The following is a 16,574-nucleotide window of genomic DNA, read 5'->3' as shown; positions in this document are numbered from 1 at the left end:
AGTTCAGTGCGTTTTTGGGGTTGGGCTATCGTAAATTACGATTGCCACGGAGTTGTTGGCTCAAGTGCGAAATGTTTGCCCGAGTCGGAGGCTCCGGGCTTCGATAAACCCCGGAGAAAAGACTACACCAGCTGGCCATAAATCGGAGAATTTGAATTATGAAATCTTCCTTTTCTGCCGCCCTTGCAAATTGAGTTTTCGAACCGAGAATGTAAACAATCGGTTTATTCCGCCTGTCAACTGCCACTCCCTCGCTGCCATTAGTCAGTATATGACAATGCATAAATTATGGGACTTATAAATGAAGCGACAGTAGAAACATTTGGCCAAAAACAAAATAAATAAAGCCGAAAAGTAAACCAAAGCCAAAGCCATAAGAAAAGGCGCCAAAAAGGGCGAACTCATTGTGGTAATAATCATAAATTATGTGGTTAATTAATTGTTTGGCACTGAGTACGGAAACGTGTCATTTGATTCTTGATTGTAGCTCTTGTGAACACTTGATTACCAAATATGAACATAATCAGTTGCATACTTTGGTGAGCAGTCGAGAAAGTCAGGGTGGGGATAGTGTGTGAAATTCATAAATCATAACATGCTTTGAGGAGTGACCTTGGCATTCAAGTGGATTAATGAGCTCTTGAACTTATAATAAAAGCGACAGTAACAACATGTCACTTCTTCAAGTTGACTGGCTATGAATTAGTTTTGTTTTGAGTTTTGGAATGGCTATTAACAGAAGTGATGGTCATAAAAAATATATTTTGTTCTTTATTAAATTATTTAATAGTAGATGTAAACGAAAACTTATTCCTTAAAACCGTTTGGGTATATAACTTAAGAACCTAAGTAAAAATGGAATAGCCTAAGAAATATAAACTTAAAGAAGATATTTCGTGTATTTATTCGTATAAGAAAAGTGTTTGATAAATACCAATTAATTCCTGATACACACAAACATTATCCAGCCCTAATAACTAACAAAATCACGCTTGTGTATATTTTCTAAAAAATTATTCCATACATTTTAATCAAATTTACACATCTTACATTACAGCCTGCAAACTCTGTAGTTTTTAATGAATAGACCATGCCGCAAAGCTCTCTGGTTTACATTCGTAATTTTCTCGAATTTTTAATTGTAGCATGAACACAGGTTTGCCCTGGAAAACTGCATATAAATGTATTCAAATGCAAATTTAGCCGTCCTGCTGTATAATTAGAGGAAATACAATTATTTATACACACATGCAGGTGAAAACCCATTCGCTCTGCCATGCTGATATAATATTCAAATTCATTAGCCAAAGAAATGTTGTTAGAACCGCACACCCAGAAAAATGCAACGGGAGTGAAACATCCTGGCTTCAAATAATTCATTTGAATTGGACTCGCAGAGCCGTGAAAACGCATGGAAAAGCTAGAAAAACCTCCATGGAAACCGCCACAAAACGAAAATGATTTCCTAATGCAATTTCTTGCACACTCTAGTCTTATTTTTTCAGCCATTGTTCGGGCTTAAATCTCTCTGGGTCTAAAGAAATTCCTGCTTTAAAAAAAACAACGAAATAGCTATACTAAAGCATAATAGCCAGGGTGGCCGACATCCTCTTACCACTTTTCCTGCCATTTTTCCCGGTTTTTCTTTCGTTTATTTTTTTTTTTTGGAAGTTGCATGCGTATCAGCTCGAGACTTCCGGCGGTGTCTTTGTGAAGCTGATCCCTGGCTCAAGGATTTTTTCAGGAGCACTGCTGACAGGTTGAAAGCATCATATATAGAGCTTTACTAAACACTTGGAAAAAATCATAGGTTTAAATAAATTTCGTTGAAAAAAATATTTAATTTACAGAAAATTACACCTTTCCATTCATACGCTGATTTCTTTTAAAAAAGACATTTATACTTTAAAATCTTGTGTCACGTCTAAATGAATTTCCTTAGAATCCTTTACTTTAATAAATGCGATTGCACATTTATTTGTTTAGAAGCTCAATTTTCTTAAGTGTATCTTTTCTATATTTCCTTTTTGTGTGCATGAACTATAAGTGAGAAATTACCATTCCTTTTTCACTGCTCGGCACAACTATCATTGGGTATCATAAATATTTATCAAACTGAAGGTGAGCTGCTCGCCCACTTGAGGTGACCCGAAAGCCGGAGAAACCCAAAAATGAGATCCGGTTAAAAGGAAAAAAAATTAAATTTCATTTGCATACGTTAAGTGGCAGAGGCAATTAATGCCACGAAGGAGCAAAGGACAATGGACTTCCCGCGCCCTTTTGATTGAGATGTGAAAAGTGAAAGGAGAGCCGCGACAAGGGACAAAAGAAAATTTGGGTGAAAAGTGGGAAATCATAATTGGCTTCCAAATGCCTGAACTCAATTATGTGCGCAAAATTTTTCGGGGCCACGACGACAACGACGACAGGGCTGCTGTTGACAGGCAAATTATGGATTCAAGGCCAATACAAGCACAAATTTCGCCAGTGAAATGGCACTTTCACTTTGGGGAAAGCTCAAGACAATTTGCATAGCGTCCTGCCTGGGGAAAATTACACAACAAGGGGGCAAATGAACAGGGGGCTGTGGGAGGTGGGTGTAGGATTGGTGACATCATGGCCTCGGCAGACATGATAAATTACTCAAACATAAATTTAAGATAAATCATGGCTGCAGCTCCATGCACACACGATTGCAATTCACAAGGAAATTTAACCAAATGGAAATTAAGGGCTAGGCAGGGGGTCAGATATAGTAATATATAGAAACCATATCTAGTGGAGGAGAATGACAGCGGAAGGTAATCACACTTGGTCCAAAGTTGAGCAGGAAGAAGACTTAAGTTGATGGGTCCGTTTAAAATTTAATTAGATTTAAAGTTAAGGAAAGTTTAGAAAAAATCAATTTGGAATTAACTAAATAAACTATAGAATATCTGATAAGAAGAATAAACGACAATAAATTGTTGAGCCATTGTATCGTCATTTATTTAAGATTTAATAAATAAATATAACTAAAATAATACAACTCAATCAATAATGTAAATTTCAAGCTGTTTTATAGAATTATACGACAATCAAAATTATATCGACTATAAGTCTTTTATTTCCGAATTATTTTTTTTTAATTAATATCTTTTGTTCTACAGGGCAGTAATAAACCAATGTTGGTATCTAATCTCCTGCACCAGAAAATATGCGACTCCGCTTCACTACCATTCGTTTTTCCAGAATACACTATACAGAAAAATAGAAAAACGTGCTATTTGCAGTTTTATGGGACACACTACCCACTCAGAGCAGAAAAACCAGGCTTTTGACTGGATACTTGACCACGAAAGGTCAGCACAGCGTAACCGTGTGCATCGTTGTGGGTATGGAAAATGTAAAACTCGATTCTACGATAGAGTCACGTAGTAATCGACACATTCCCAAAACCCCCGGCAGTTTATTATGACCCGATATCGATGAGTTGGCCATCAAGTTGACCTAGACTGGACTTAACTCTCATTTTGACAACAACTTGGCTAAGAAGCTGGTGAAATGGGCACTGGAAAAAACGGGAAGTGATTACCACTCAAGAAAACAATTCATCGCTGAACTTTGAAGCTGTGTCTGTTTATCTGCAACGTCTTTAATGCTCTTCTAATCTCATCAACTTAGAAATACATTATCAAAAGCGTCAAATGCGACGCTAACCTAAATTTCGCACATTTAGGCTTAACCCACTTCTACCTGTGCAAATTTAAAAGCGCAAAAATTAAACAATAAAATCAAATCACCAATTAAGTTTTAACAATGTTTATTTTAGATTAGTTTTTTTAAAATAGTTTTAAGGATCTTGCATTTAAGATATAACATATTTTGAACAATTTTTTTTAAGAATATTATTTTTTTATTCCGTATGTACAATTTTGTGTTGTACATAAAAAAAAACAAAAATATATTAAAATTAATTGTATTATTTAATCTCAATAACTTTAATAATTAAGTTAAAATTACTTACTTTTTTTTTAGTTAAATGGTTTCAAATTATTGTCCGATATAACGGGTCAATTCTATTTTGCTGTTATATTGACATTCGCCCGACTGCCGCATACTATCACATTTTTGTGCATTAACATTCACAAAACCCGAATTTTGGCTGCGATCGTTGTTAAAAACAAAAATTAGTTGGTGCAAAGCATTATGATAAGCAAGTCGTCGTTTCGGTTTAAAAATTTTGGTAATTGTTATGGTGGGAATTGAGTGTATGAAATAGTAAATGTTCACGTTTGCCTCTTTATTTTTTTTGATATTGTATGCTAAACTGTCGCACTCTATTCTAAAGTAAATATTGTGATCCACATTGAAAACGCTTTCTTGTAATTTGTATCCCAACCACACACAGAACTTCGTGAAGTAATCATCACTCGGTGTAACAAATCTGCAGTTTCAAGGCTGCCTAAAACGTCTGTGGTTGATTGGATAAGAAATTTGAAGACTTTATATCACAAGACCGAATTTTTAGTGGACTTAATTGCGGCAAATCAACAGACAGAATGGAAACTTTATCATCAAGCTCTGTAAGTAATTAAAACTGAAAAAAAAGAAAAAAATCAACTATATATATACCCATTTATTAAAAATTGTTTCCTAATAAGAAAATAATAGTATATATTTTTTTTTTTTCCGGATCACAAACTTTATTTACTTAAGTCTTCAGCAAAGTGTCTGTGAATGCTTAAAAAACGTAAAAATAAGCTAAGATCTAACACCCTCTAAAAGAGAACAATAGCATAATAAGCAACGTTTTTTTTCAACGTCATATTTCTGTGTGACGTTTGCGAATCTCTAATCAAGAAATTTTATTTTAAAATCATAAATTGGCAAAACAGAATTGGTTATCTCTGTATTTGCGCTTGCGTTTTAGAGATCAAAGGTGATCAAATCTTATTTTGTAAAACAAGAAAGCAATTAACATTAATATTAAATAATTTCCGATTTGCAGTTTGTGGATGTGAAGATCCCGGCTCCTTGGGGTTACATATCAGGACGTTGGTATGGTAATCGAACGGATAGACCTATCTTGGCAATACACGGCTGGCTGGACAATTTGGGAACCTTTGAGCAACTGATTCCGCTGCTACCGGATTATATAGGAGTACTTTGCATCGATCTGCCCGGACATGGAAGATCTTCTCGATTTCCAGCGGGTGTGCACTATAACGTCTACGATTACGTGTTCATCATTCCCAGGGTGATGAAGGAGCTTGGCCTGTCAAAGGTCGCCCTAATGGGTCATTCTCTGGGTGGCGTGATGAGCTTCATGTACGCGGCAATGGCGCCCAGCACTGTGGATTTCGTTATATCACTGGATGTACTGCTGCCTCGCAGGATCGAGGATCCCAGTAAGCTATCCAGGGATATAGAAGGCTATTTGGTGGAGGAGAAGCGACAGGCGGATGGTACCCAGCCCGAACCACCCTCGTTTACGCTGAGTAAAATGCGCAATGTCCTGGCCCGGAGCAGTAATAACTCGATTCCTCACAGCCTGGCCGATCACATGCTCCACCGCCAGGTGGCCAAGTCGCAGATTTATCCGGAAAAGGTGTTCTTTTCGAGAGATGGACGCGTTAAGTTCTACCACATATTCGACATTGAAAACGGACTGGCCGCCGAAATGGCGAGGCGTATTCAAAAGAAGCCCTATCTGGTCATCAAGGGATCCCTTTCGCCATTCGTTGGTCCCCGTTGCGACGAGACCATGTCCATTCTGTCTCAAGATAATCCACACTTTGAGTTCTACGAGGTGGAGGGCGGCAAACATCATGTCCATCTGCATGCGGCCAAGGAATGTGCCCGGTATATCGTGCCCTTTATCCGCAAGCACATACCTTCAAAAAGCAGCAAATTGTAATGTAGTTATGAAAGCACTACACTTTCATTTGTTGATATTTTTATAAGATTTTGTTGTTACTTTTTAAAATAGCTAAATACTTTTTGAAAAAAATAAAAAATTTAAAACAAAGCCAAAGATAAAAAGCAGAATTGGGTGCAGAGATGTCCAGAAAAGTGGGAAGAAGCCCAACCTAATCATCTAGGGAAATTCTAAGATATAATCTAAGCCGAGTGGGTCAATGAATTTGTGTAGCTTATTATATAAGTTAGAATTCTTAAGCCCGTAAATACAATTAATGTTTATTAAAAGTCTTGAAAATTATAAAATCTCTCATTTTTTTTCGCAATTACTAAAGTATTTCTTTTGAGTATTTTTAAAATAAAGCGGAATTACTAATGCCATTCGCCCCGAGAAAGCCAAAAGCTTATTTCCCTCTTAAAAAGCTTTATATTGTTTAGGTTTTGCGACCTAGGCGCAGTTTTTCTCAGTAGTCCAGCCGAATGGAATGCACGTGCTGTTTTAATAAAAATCAAAAACGAATAAAAACTTTAACATTTATTTAAGATAAGCATACAATACACATATTTAACTGTGCAATTTTATAAAAGGCTTATTTAAATTCATAAACAAATTCTAGATGATAAAAATGTTACCTCGCTCTCTTAATGTTTAGTTGTCATAAGCTTTTACTATTTGAATCGCCGCTCTTACTTCGCTCTTTTTTTTAACTCCGTAATATAACGATCTCTCTTTTTTGATTCGAGTAGGTTATTAATGAAAAGAATATGAGGATAATGAAATAGTTCTTGCATAGAAGTGAATGCGTTGGGTCGTATTAATTGCATAGGCTAACACGTATATTTTGCAATATCACACAAGATAACAACATCTGTGCTAAAAAAATTATAACTGAATCGAGGTTGAAAGAAATGGGAAAATTATCGCTGAGTGATGTAAGTGAATCATAAGAACGGATTAAGGCGACCTTTGCTCGCCAATTATCAATTTGTAATCTAAGACAGTACAGCTAACGATTAGTTATTGGTCTAGAGTAGTTAGCAAAAACATCATAATCATTCTCTAATTTTTTCAGTACGAGGCGGTGAAGATTCCTGTGCCTTGGGGCTACATTTCGGGTCGTTGGTATGGCAATCGAAAGGAGCGACCTATACTGGCCATCCACGGATGGTTGGACAACCTGGGCACCTTTGACCGACTAATTCCTCTGCTTCCCGACTACATTGGAGTACTCTGCATCGATTTGCCAGGACATGGAAGATCATCGCACCTTCAACCGGGAATGTACTACAGTGTCTACGATTATGTGTTTATCATTCCGCGTGTGATGAAGGAGTACGGATGGTCAAAGGTCTCCCTGATAGGTCACTCATTGGGCGGTGTCCTCTGCTTCATTTACACCTCGTTGGCTCCTCACACAGTGGATATGGTCGTCTCGCTGGACATATTGCTGCCATTGAGAAATGATATAGAGTATATGGAACTGAGCGTTGAGAAGCAACTGCTGGATGTTGACAGGCAGAAGCTGGGAAACTATACTGAGCCACCGTCTTACACTCTGCCTCAGTTGGAAAAAGTCATGGCGTTGGGAACCTTCAATTCCATTTCCCCAGATCTGGCTAAGCATATGTTGCACCGCCAGTTGATCAAATCGAACCTATATCCCGAAAGATTCTACTTCTCCAGGGATATTCGTGTTAAATACTACCACCTCATAGATATCGATGATGGCCTAGGAGCAGAAATGGCAAGACGGATTTACAAGAAACCATTTCTTATTATAAAAGGCTCAAGGTCACCATATTTGCCACCTCGCAATAACGAGGCCATTTCCATTTTGGCAAAGGATAACCCACACTTTGAGTTCTACGAAGTGGAGGGCGGAACCCATCATCTTCATCTTCATGCCGCCGAGGAGGTCGCCAGTTACCTAGTGCCCTTCATCCAGCATCATCGACCTCCTGCCTTGAATTCCTGGACGATCACAGGAAACGGGAAAAGTATAAGCTCAAAGAAAAAGAAAGGATTCTTAGCATGGACCAAGAAAAAACCCAGCAAGTTGTGAAACATGTAAAGTACAAAATTTAATCGCTAATGGTTTAATCTTTTCGACATTACTTGTAAATATGGCAAGTAAATCTATTTTCTTTCATATTGCTAAATAAAACAATTTCAAAACATTTATTTGTTATGTAAGCACAGTTGTTTATTAATTTAAGTTTAATTTTAATTTTTAACGGTTGTTGAAGTATAATTTTTCTAGTAAATAATGTCTATAATTGTGTGTCATATTCATGTTTACTTAAAGAACCATAACAAAATGTAGTTTTGTAAATATTTTATTTTAATTGTAAGGCTAGTTATAAGAATTTTAATAATAAAAAATGACTTGACTAATAAAGTAAAGTCTGGTTGCACATCTTGATACTAACAATCATTTCGAAAGGGTTATTAAAGTCTGTATAGAAGATCTAACAATTGTTCTCTTCTAAATGTAAAGCTCTCTGTTGTAAAGCTCATTTTGTCATTCTCTTTTTTGGTGGCCTAATAGCTGAGTGAAAGTGATAAAGCAAATCAGTCGTTGAACAGCTGCTCGAGCTGTAAGAATTACAATTTTGGTAGAGTAAGTCCCGAATTTTAATCTGATACTCAAGATTATAACTGGAAGTGGTGCCACACTAACCGGACCGAGTCTAAAAATTGTCGACGGGCAAAGTTCAGAAGGCAGTCAGTCTGGATGGGAACTTTGTCATTGAGCGATGTGAGTAGGCGAATACCTAAACAATAAACAAAAAAAAAAAAGAGATAAGCAGAAATAGCCTTTACCAAAGTTTTGTAACTGCGCAAGTACAGTGAATTTCGAAAGTTTTTAATGATTTTGAAAGCACTATTACTATTTCATGTCCAGTTTAAAGTTAAATTATTTAAATTAAATATTTCAAAATAAATATTGAAAATTGTAAGCTGTTTAATAATTACATTTTTATCTATATATATGTTTTAACCACATTTAATAGTTTATGGAGGTGAGAATCCCTGTACCTTGGGGTCACATTGCTGGTCGTTGGTATGGCAATCGAAAGGAGCGACCGATCCTGGCAATCCACGGATGGTTGGACAATCTGGGCACCTTCGATCGGTTGATTCCCCTACTTCCCGACTATATAGGAGTACTCTGTATAGATCTTCCTGGACATGGCAAATCCTCTCGAATTCAGCCAGGGATGCACTATTCCGTCTACGATTACATCATCATCATTCCGCGAGTGAAGAAGGAGTACGGATGGTCAAAGGTCTCCCTGATGGGTCACTCCTTGGGTGGCATCATAAGCTTCCTTTACACTTCACTGGCTCCTCATACTGTGGATATGGTCATATCCCTGGACATTGTGAGGCCTATGACACCAGAACCTAAAAAGGTAATTGGTCGTCTAGTTCAGACCATAGAAAAGCATATGGTAGTTGAGGATCGCCAGGAGGAGAGTAATCTGCACGAGCCGCCCTCCTACATAATGTCTCAATTGACCGAAATCCTTGCCAAAGGAAGTTCCAATTCCGTGCCACCCGAGTTGGCCAAGCACCTTCTTCATCGTCAGCTGTCGAAGTCGAAACTATACCCAAAGAAGTACTATTTCGCCAGAGATGGACGGGTGAAATTCTACCATCACACACAAATGGAACCTGGACTCACTGAGGAACTGTCAAAGCGCATCAAAAAGAAGCCCTACTTGATCATAAAGGGATCAAAGTCTCCAATGATTGGAGTTCTAAGCGAGAGGCCATTGTCCATCTTGCGTGAAAATAATCCGCACTTTGAGTTCCATGTGGTTGAAGGAGGTACCCATCATGTCCATCTGCATGCCGCCGAGGAGTGTGCCCGGTTTATAGTACCCTTCATCCGACGTCATCGACCACCAACCTTGACTTCTTGGTCTTTAACCGCAAAGGAGCAGCAACTTAACGCCAAAGAAAATCACAGGCAACAAGAAAGATTCTTTGAGAGGAGGAAAAACAATCACAGCAAACTATAAAGTATTTTATAATAGTTTATATATGTATTGATTTTGCCAATCACTTGACAATTTCATTAGCATAATTAAAAAAAATTTATCACAATATAATAAGAGGTTAAGCCCTACAGACTAAAGTCACTGTCTTCAGCTGATCAAGATCAGATATAACTACATTAAATGATTTTATGCTAACTAAAATACTTAAATAAGTTGCTATTAACTGACAAGTAAAATCATTCAAGTAAACCTAAAGATTATGTTTGTATCTCTTGCTCAACTTAAAAGTTAAATATTAAAATAAGGGGTTTGCGCAGCTCAGGACAACAGTGTTTTATTACCAAACGAGTTATAATAACTTGAATTTCCATTAAAAACAAAAGCTTCTAAAATTCTTCCCATAAGTAAACATTATTTTACTCTCTTTGAATTTGTTTTTATACACTCTTGAGGTTCTCTTATTGTCTGAACGATTAGTTCTCTTTCAGATTCTCTCTTTAGTTAGCTTTTAAAGCGAAAAAAATCGGCATTGCAAATTAGTCGACGAACAACTGTTGAACGCGAAAGAAGTACAATTTATATTCCCGAAATGTCATTGTAAAGTCAGCATTTTGGGCTATAAACATAAGATAATACTGGACGTGAAACCACAATTGCTGGATCAAGTCTAAAAGTTCCCGGCGGGCAAAGTTCAAAAGGCCGTCGGGATGGGAACCTTGTCATTGAGCGATGTGAGTATGCAAAAAAATATAAAATAATAAAGCTAAGAGAAGAGATAAGAAGACTTTGACTGCACAACAAAACCATTCTTGCCTACTCTTAGAAAGCTGATCGGAATTATTTAACAATTAACTGAGCATTTAGAGAGATGATAACATATTGATTATACATTAAGTTTAAAAAAATTAAAAAGTTTTTCTTTTCCTATTTATTTTTACAATATCTAATAGTTCAAGGAGGTGAGAGTCCCAGCACCTTGGGGTCACATCGCAGGTCGATGGTATGGTAACCGCACAGAGCGACCTATTCTGGCAATCCACGGATGGCTGGACAATCTGGGCACCTTTGATCGCCTGATCCCCCTGCTGCCGGATTATATAGGAGTACTTTGCATAGATCTTCCCGGACATGGAAGGTCGTCTCGCCTTCAGCCGGGCCTGCACTACAATATGTACGATTTAATTTACATTATTCCCCGGGTAATGAAAGAGTACGGCTGGACAAAGGTCTCGCTGATGGGTCACTCTTTGGGTGGCATCCTAAGCTTCTTTTACACATCCCTGGCTCCAAACACGGTGGACATGGTCATATCCTTGGATATTTTGTTGCCCAAGCCACTGGGAGATCCCGGGAGGGCACTTGTCCAGGTGGCCCAGGAAATGGATAAGCATCTAGTGGAAGAGGATCGTCAGGAGGAGGGTAATTTGCACGAGCCGCCCTCCTACACTCTCGCCCAGTTGACCAAAGTCCTGGCCAAAGGAAGCCACAACTCTGTGACCCCCGAGTTTGCTAAACACCTGCTCCACCGCCAGGTGAACATTTCCCAACTTTATCCCAACAGATTCTATTTTTCCAGGGATGGACGTGTCAAATACTATCACTCCCTGCCTGTAGAAAGCGGACTTGCTGCAGAAATGGCAAGAAGAATCCAAAGAAAGCCCTATCTGATCATTAAGGGATCAAAGTCAGCATATGTGGGAGTTGAGTGTGAGGAGCCCATGTCGATTCTGCGCCAAAACAATCCGCACTTTCAGTTCTATGAGGTTGAAGGTGGTACCCATCATGTACATCTCCATGCCGCCGAGGAGTGTGCCCGTTACATAGTGCCCTTCATCAGGCATCATCGACCTCCAAACTTGACTTCTTGGTCACTAACTGGAAAGGAGCAGCAACTTAGCTCAAACGAAAAACGTAGAGTTCTGGAGAAATTCTTCGAAAGAATGAAAAAAAACAAACGCAGCAAACTGTAAGATACTCTATATACTAAAGGGATTACCTTTATAAATATTGATGCTTGTAAATTAAATCACTTTTTGATCTTTTAAAATAGTTTGGTTTCACTCTTAATAGTTGAAGTTATTATAACAAGTAATAATATATCCGCAGACATCTTCGAAGTTTTAAGTGACCAATTTTGCCTAATTTATCACTATTACAAAAGGTACAATAAATGTTTAGTGTGTGTAATTTTATGATTGGATATGTAATTATCAGCCATTGCCTTGGTGAAGGTAATGCCACGGCAGGCAGTCTTTTATCCCGATATATTTTCTGTCCTCCCCCTTAAGGTTCTTGTGTGATTATTTCCTGCTCACCCGCTGGCATTCGACTCGCAATTTACGGAATTTTAAGCGGCTTACAGCTTAAGCCGCATTATAACAATTAGCGCAGTCGATAACATAGATTTCGAACAAAAAGTTAAGCAGAATTTAAAAATGTCCTTGAAAGTTGTCCTTAAATTGAATTTAAAGAATGGGAATAGTTGCAAAATCGAAATACAGCTAACCAAATAGACGCAAATTAAATAATCGAAATAACCAAGTAAAACTTTTCTGTCCCTCACAAAAGTAGACTTGATTCATGGAAAATTTATTATCGGCAGGCGTAGAAGATTTTCGTTGCTTACTTTTGGGCCGACGCCTAGTAACGAAAGCCGGGAAAATATTATTTAGAAGTGAGTGTGCAAGTGCGAGTAGAAATGCCACTCGCACTTTGTTGTTGTCCAGGAAATTGTTGAATTTGTATCGCATAATTTTCTTGTCATACATTTTGATTGGCTGCTTCGTATTAATATTTATGGCCGGAGCTTCCTAATTTTGTCTCATCGCTCGGCTGGCTAATTTAATCAATTAACGTTTTGAGTGGCAAAAGCAGGAAAATTCACTAAAATTCATGAAAATTTACGAAAATTCCTTTCTTACACTATCGATTTTGTCATTTTAGAGGATAAAACAAGAATACACAAATGTGTATGAACACATATACATACCTACACGTGGCATATTTTGGTTGTAATCAGAGACTCCGCATGGTTTCCCTCTGTTTTCCATTTTTTTTTGGCATTTTGAAGGTGGAAACCATAAAGCCTTGAACGGCATATGCCTAGATTTGGCAAATTAAAGTGGGTTGGGCGGCGATTCCCGGCTCGTGTGCACTTAATTTCCCTTTGAATGGGTCTCGGAAACTTGAACGCTTTCCGCCTCCAATTTCAGCAACAATTTTGCTTCTGGTGTGATATTGGGTTAAGCAGCATTAAAGAGGTTAAGTAAAATCGCTCGGGTTTTGGGGTTCTTCTAGCTAAATGGCCAGCAAAGTTGATGAATTCGCGCGGCAACATTGCGCAGGCACTTAATGAAAGTGAAACAAAGCCATCATTTTCACTAGATGAACACTTCCGCGAAATAAAGATTTATGGGAATTAGGTCTTGAAACTTGGGCAAACCTTAAATCAACTTGCAGTTAATTTGAAACAAAAGATCAGAGCAATTTGTTCAAAGTTACTTTCACTGCAGCGGTGGGACGCATTTTAAAGTTTAAACTAATTCTCAAAGGGCACTGAAACTTGAAACATAAAAACATATTTAATCATAGAATGACTATAATAAATTAATTGGCATACTAAATTAAGTAAAAATATGTTTAAAACTTCTTATAGTAATCTTGGGAATAATAAAATCAATTTGCAAGCAAATAAAATGAAATACCTAGATTTTTTTGGTTTTACTTTCACAACTTAAAATTACCTCCACATAATAAATAAAACAACATAAAATAAAATTTCAATTTTTTGGTATTTAAAAAAGGATTAAAAATTTGCATAAAATTTGTATGGGAAAAATAAAATCAATTTGAAAACGATTGAAAAAGCTTAGGGCAAAGTAATAAACATTTGAGGAAATTTATAGATTTTCTTTTAAATGTAATATATTTATACAGGTTTTACTTTCTCAACTTAAAGTTACCCCCAGCCGATAAATAAACCATAACATAAAACAAGCGTAAAGCTAAAGAAAGCATATCAAAGTAAAACAAGTTTTCTCCAACATAAATTTGCTACCGCAAATGGGAAAAATGTTCAAGGTGAGGTGGTAAGTAAACTTCCTCGAAGAACTTTAAAGCAATTCCGGAGCACTTTCGATGCGGCATGCATCTGTCCAATAAACATCACCTGGCACACCTTTAGTAGGGCCCATAGCCCATAAACCGTCCAAAACTACCGCAGTTAATGATTTAAAACGAGCCACAAGATTCTTGGCCATCGAGACTCCACTCACGGGTCTGATTGAAATGAATTGGAGGGAAACCCTTAAACCAAATGAATTATGCAGAGGCCTGGCGTGGGGCTTAATATCGTAAAGCAAACTTAACGAAAACTGTTTAAAATGCGAGCCGGACGTCTCAAATATTCCCAGCTCTCGGTGCTCGGTGCAATAAATCTGAAGCCTCACAAAACTGCACTCAATTGCCCTGCCGCATGCAACGTTCACTTTTTTTTCTCTGCCCTCTGCGAAAACGTGTGCGCAATTTTCGCAATTTTCGCAATTTTCTAATAGCCGTTAAAGCTGTCAAGGGGGCGGGAGGGGCATCGAGTTCTCGTAGTCCTCCTTCAGTTATATTACAAAAAATGGAAAACAACTTTCCACGTCCGATGATGCTGCTTCGTTGCATGACTTTTTGTTTTTAGCTTAAGCGGAAGTGCTTTCGACGCCATTTTGCGGCCGACCATTGCAATTGAGTGCAGCCCTGACTTCATCAGCTTCCACTTTCGTACTCCTCGGCCCTCAAGGATCCCGTCCACGGCAGACCAAGGATACGTGCTCGAGCGCACTGGCACGCACTTTAAGTTTCATTAAACAAAACCATCGCGCGCCTAGGCCTCCAAAGATTGCCTATAAATTCATGGAGGGCAGTGAAATGGAAAGCGAAATCTATGACAGGAGGTTCAAGAAATTTGCTACAGTAAATAGTCTTACAAGGCGAAAAAAATAAAAATAAAGGATATATATATAAAGCGAAATCTATGACAGGAGGTTCAAGAAATTTGCTACAGTAAATAGTCTTACAAGGCGAAAAAAATAAAAATAAAGGATATATATATATTTTTTTGGTTTAATTGTTTTTCTTAATGAAAAAAAAAAATTTTAATCACATTTTGTCTTAAACTATTCATATTTGGTCTTTGTGCCTTCAACTTCATTAAAAAAATTTTAATTTGGAGCAGGTGTGAGCCTTGCAAGTTTTATTTTAACTTATAAAACTTGTAAGTTATAAGATAAGAGTCATCCAACGTTTAACGCCTAGTGTTTACTGTATTCCTTGGCTCTGCTGACACAGCAGTGAAAAGCCGTTTGCATTTCAGTGATTTTGGGGCGGTCGAACCCCATGTTCCCATTGCCAGACCCACATTTTTTGGACGACCATTAAATCTGCTACAATTTTCTTCTGATTGACATGTTTATAAGGGTCGTAACCCAACAGACACCCTTCTTTAGCCGAATTTTCCGACGGAATGACCCTTTTCGGTTGGAGATGTTTGTTTTTGTCCTCTTTCATAAACAAGTGAAGCCTGAAACGTTTCTGGACTGCTCTTTATTTTCTTTTTCATTTGCCCCGCAAAAATAAATCTTTGATATTTGCGCTGTCAGGGAAGCAAACTAAATATCCTTTTGCATTTTCAAGTACTTTTCTTTTGCGAGGCGGAAGATGCTGAAGTGGACAACAATTCCTGGTACTGTCTGAAATCCCATGCACACACAATTAAAAGTTCCCACGTCAAGCGATGCAGGAATAAAATAACAACAAAGAGTGCGTAAAAAAGGGAAAATTATGACAGAATCGAATGGCTGATACCCATTAATAATTTTGTTTTTGAAATATTAATTGAAGGGTCTATATTAAATGGCATAATACAAGGTTTTCATTTTATACTCAAGGATGTGAACTCAAATTTTTTATTAAGTAATTGAGTAATATATCTAAAATGTCTTAATAGATTTTACGACTTTAGTTACTTAAATAAAATTCTAAAACAAAAAATAAACTAAATACTAAATGACAAGTTTTTAGAAAAAAAAATTTTTCGCTCTTTGCTTAAGTGTTTTAATAAATTAAATCTTATAAAATACAGTTGATTAAAATAAAAACGCATAATTTAATTACTTATGCATTTTTTTCCACTCAGACTCACAATTAAATGAATTCTTTATATGCGTTTCTCATTTAAATAAATTCCCACATTTAAGAAACACTCTTCCCGAGTTCATCATACCCATAAAAACCGAAGAAAAGAAGTGAAAATAAAGAAAACAAAACAGTGGGCTCGGCTCCCACAGAATCTCCGATATCTCCATTGGCGGACAAAACGCATGTTTTGTTTTAATTTTGCACTCGGCGGAAAAGAAATCCCAATCACAAACCGGTTTTTCAGGCGCCCCACAAAAAAAGGGCAAAACGTGCGGTTAATCGGCCGCCAGTGCAGTAACAAATAAAAATAATTAAAAATACCACAGACCACGGATCAATTGAAGTGCAACAAAAAACAGCTGACACGCAAGCAACTGCAACTCGAACGCACTTCGAGCCGCAACTCGAACTTGAAACCAGGTTCGCATGGATCATGGCTAAGATCGAAATGGAGGCAGCTTTTCAAAACTTTCAGTTGAGCG

At 37.5% G+C, this 16,574-nt stretch overlaps 4 protein-coding genes across 5 annotated transcripts; all 4 read left to right on the top strand.

The window, feature by feature from the left end:
* Positions 1-4,192: 4,192 nt before the first annotated feature.
* On the top strand, positions 4,193-5,925 carry LOC128259503 (serine hydrolase-like protein). 2 transcript variants are annotated; one of them, XM_052991898.1, is made up of 3 exons: positions 4,193-4,225; positions 4,391-4,565; positions 4,991-5,925. In XM_052991898.1, the coding sequence occupies exons 2-3, from the start codon at positions 4,542-4,544 to the stop codon at positions 5,897-5,899; spliced, it is 933 nt and encodes a 310-aa protein (XP_052847858.1). In that variant the 5' UTR covers positions 4,193-4,225; positions 4,391-4,541; the 3' UTR covers positions 5,900-5,925. The 2 variants fall into 2 exon arrangements, with proteins under 2 accessions (XP_052847858.1, XP_052847857.1); XM_052991897.1 differs by having other exon boundaries at positions 4,194-4,329.
* Positions 5,926-6,382: 457 nt separating this feature from the next.
* Positions 6,383-8,267, top strand: LOC128259502 (probable serine hydrolase). Its single transcript, XM_052991896.1, has 2 exons — positions 6,383-6,834; positions 6,975-8,267. The coding sequence occupies exons 1-2, from the start codon at positions 6,811-6,813 to the stop codon at positions 7,962-7,964; spliced, it is 1,014 nt and encodes a 337-aa protein (XP_052847856.1). The 5' UTR covers positions 6,383-6,810; the 3' UTR covers positions 7,965-8,267.
* A 157-nt stretch (positions 8,268-8,424) lies between these two features.
* On the top strand, positions 8,425-10,207 carry LOC128259501 (serine hydrolase-like protein). The gene is made up of 2 exons (XM_052991895.1): positions 8,425-8,660; positions 8,917-10,207. Exons 1-2 carry the CDS (start codon positions 8,637-8,639, stop codon positions 9,928-9,930), a joined length of 1,038 nt encoding a protein of 345 aa, XP_052847855.1. The 5' UTR covers positions 8,425-8,636; the 3' UTR covers positions 9,931-10,207.
* Positions 10,208-10,317: 110 nt separating this feature from the next.
* On the top strand, positions 10,318-12,043 carry LOC128259500 (probable serine hydrolase). The gene is made up of 2 exons (XM_052991894.1): positions 10,318-10,640; positions 10,860-12,043. Exons 1-2 carry the CDS (start codon positions 10,617-10,619, stop codon positions 11,877-11,879), a joined length of 1,044 nt encoding a protein of 347 aa, XP_052847854.1. The 5' UTR covers positions 10,318-10,616; the 3' UTR covers positions 11,880-12,043.
* The last annotated feature ends 4,531 nt before the right edge of the window (positions 12,044-16,574 follow it).

This window comes from Drosophila gunungcola (assembly GCF_025200985.1).
Source record: "Drosophila gunungcola strain Sukarami chromosome 3L unlocalized genomic scaffold, Dgunungcola_SK_2 000005F, whole genome shotgun sequence".
Lineage (NCBI taxonomy): Eukaryota > Metazoa > Arthropoda > Insecta > Diptera > Drosophilidae > Drosophila > Drosophila gunungcola.
Note: the sequence above shows the minus strand (reverse complement) of the source record. Positions and strands in the feature narration are given on the sequence as shown.

Coding starts and splice junctions, on each gene's coding strand:
- LOC128259503 (XM_052991898.1), top strand. CDS start 4,542: ATGGAAACTTTATCATCAAGCTCT. Junction 4,566..4,990: donor AAACTTTATCATCAAGCTCT/GTAAGTAATTAA, acceptor TCCGATTTGCAG/TTTGTGGATGTGAAGATCCC.
- LOC128259502 (XM_052991896.1), top strand. CDS start 6,811: ATGGGAAAATTATCGCTGAGTGAT. Junction 6,835..6,974: donor GAAAATTATCGCTGAGTGAT/GTAAGTGAATCA, acceptor TAATTTTTTCAG/TACGAGGCGGTGAAGATTCC.
- LOC128259501 (XM_052991895.1), top strand. CDS start 8,637: ATGGGAACTTTGTCATTGAGCGAT. Junction 8,661..8,916: donor GAACTTTGTCATTGAGCGAT/GTGAGTAGGCGA, acceptor CACATTTAATAG/TTTATGGAGGTGAGAATCCC.
- LOC128259500 (XM_052991894.1), top strand. CDS start 10,617: ATGGGAACCTTGTCATTGAGCGAT. Junction 10,641..10,859: donor GAACCTTGTCATTGAGCGAT/GTGAGTATGCAA, acceptor AATATCTAATAG/TTCAAGGAGGTGAGAGTCCC.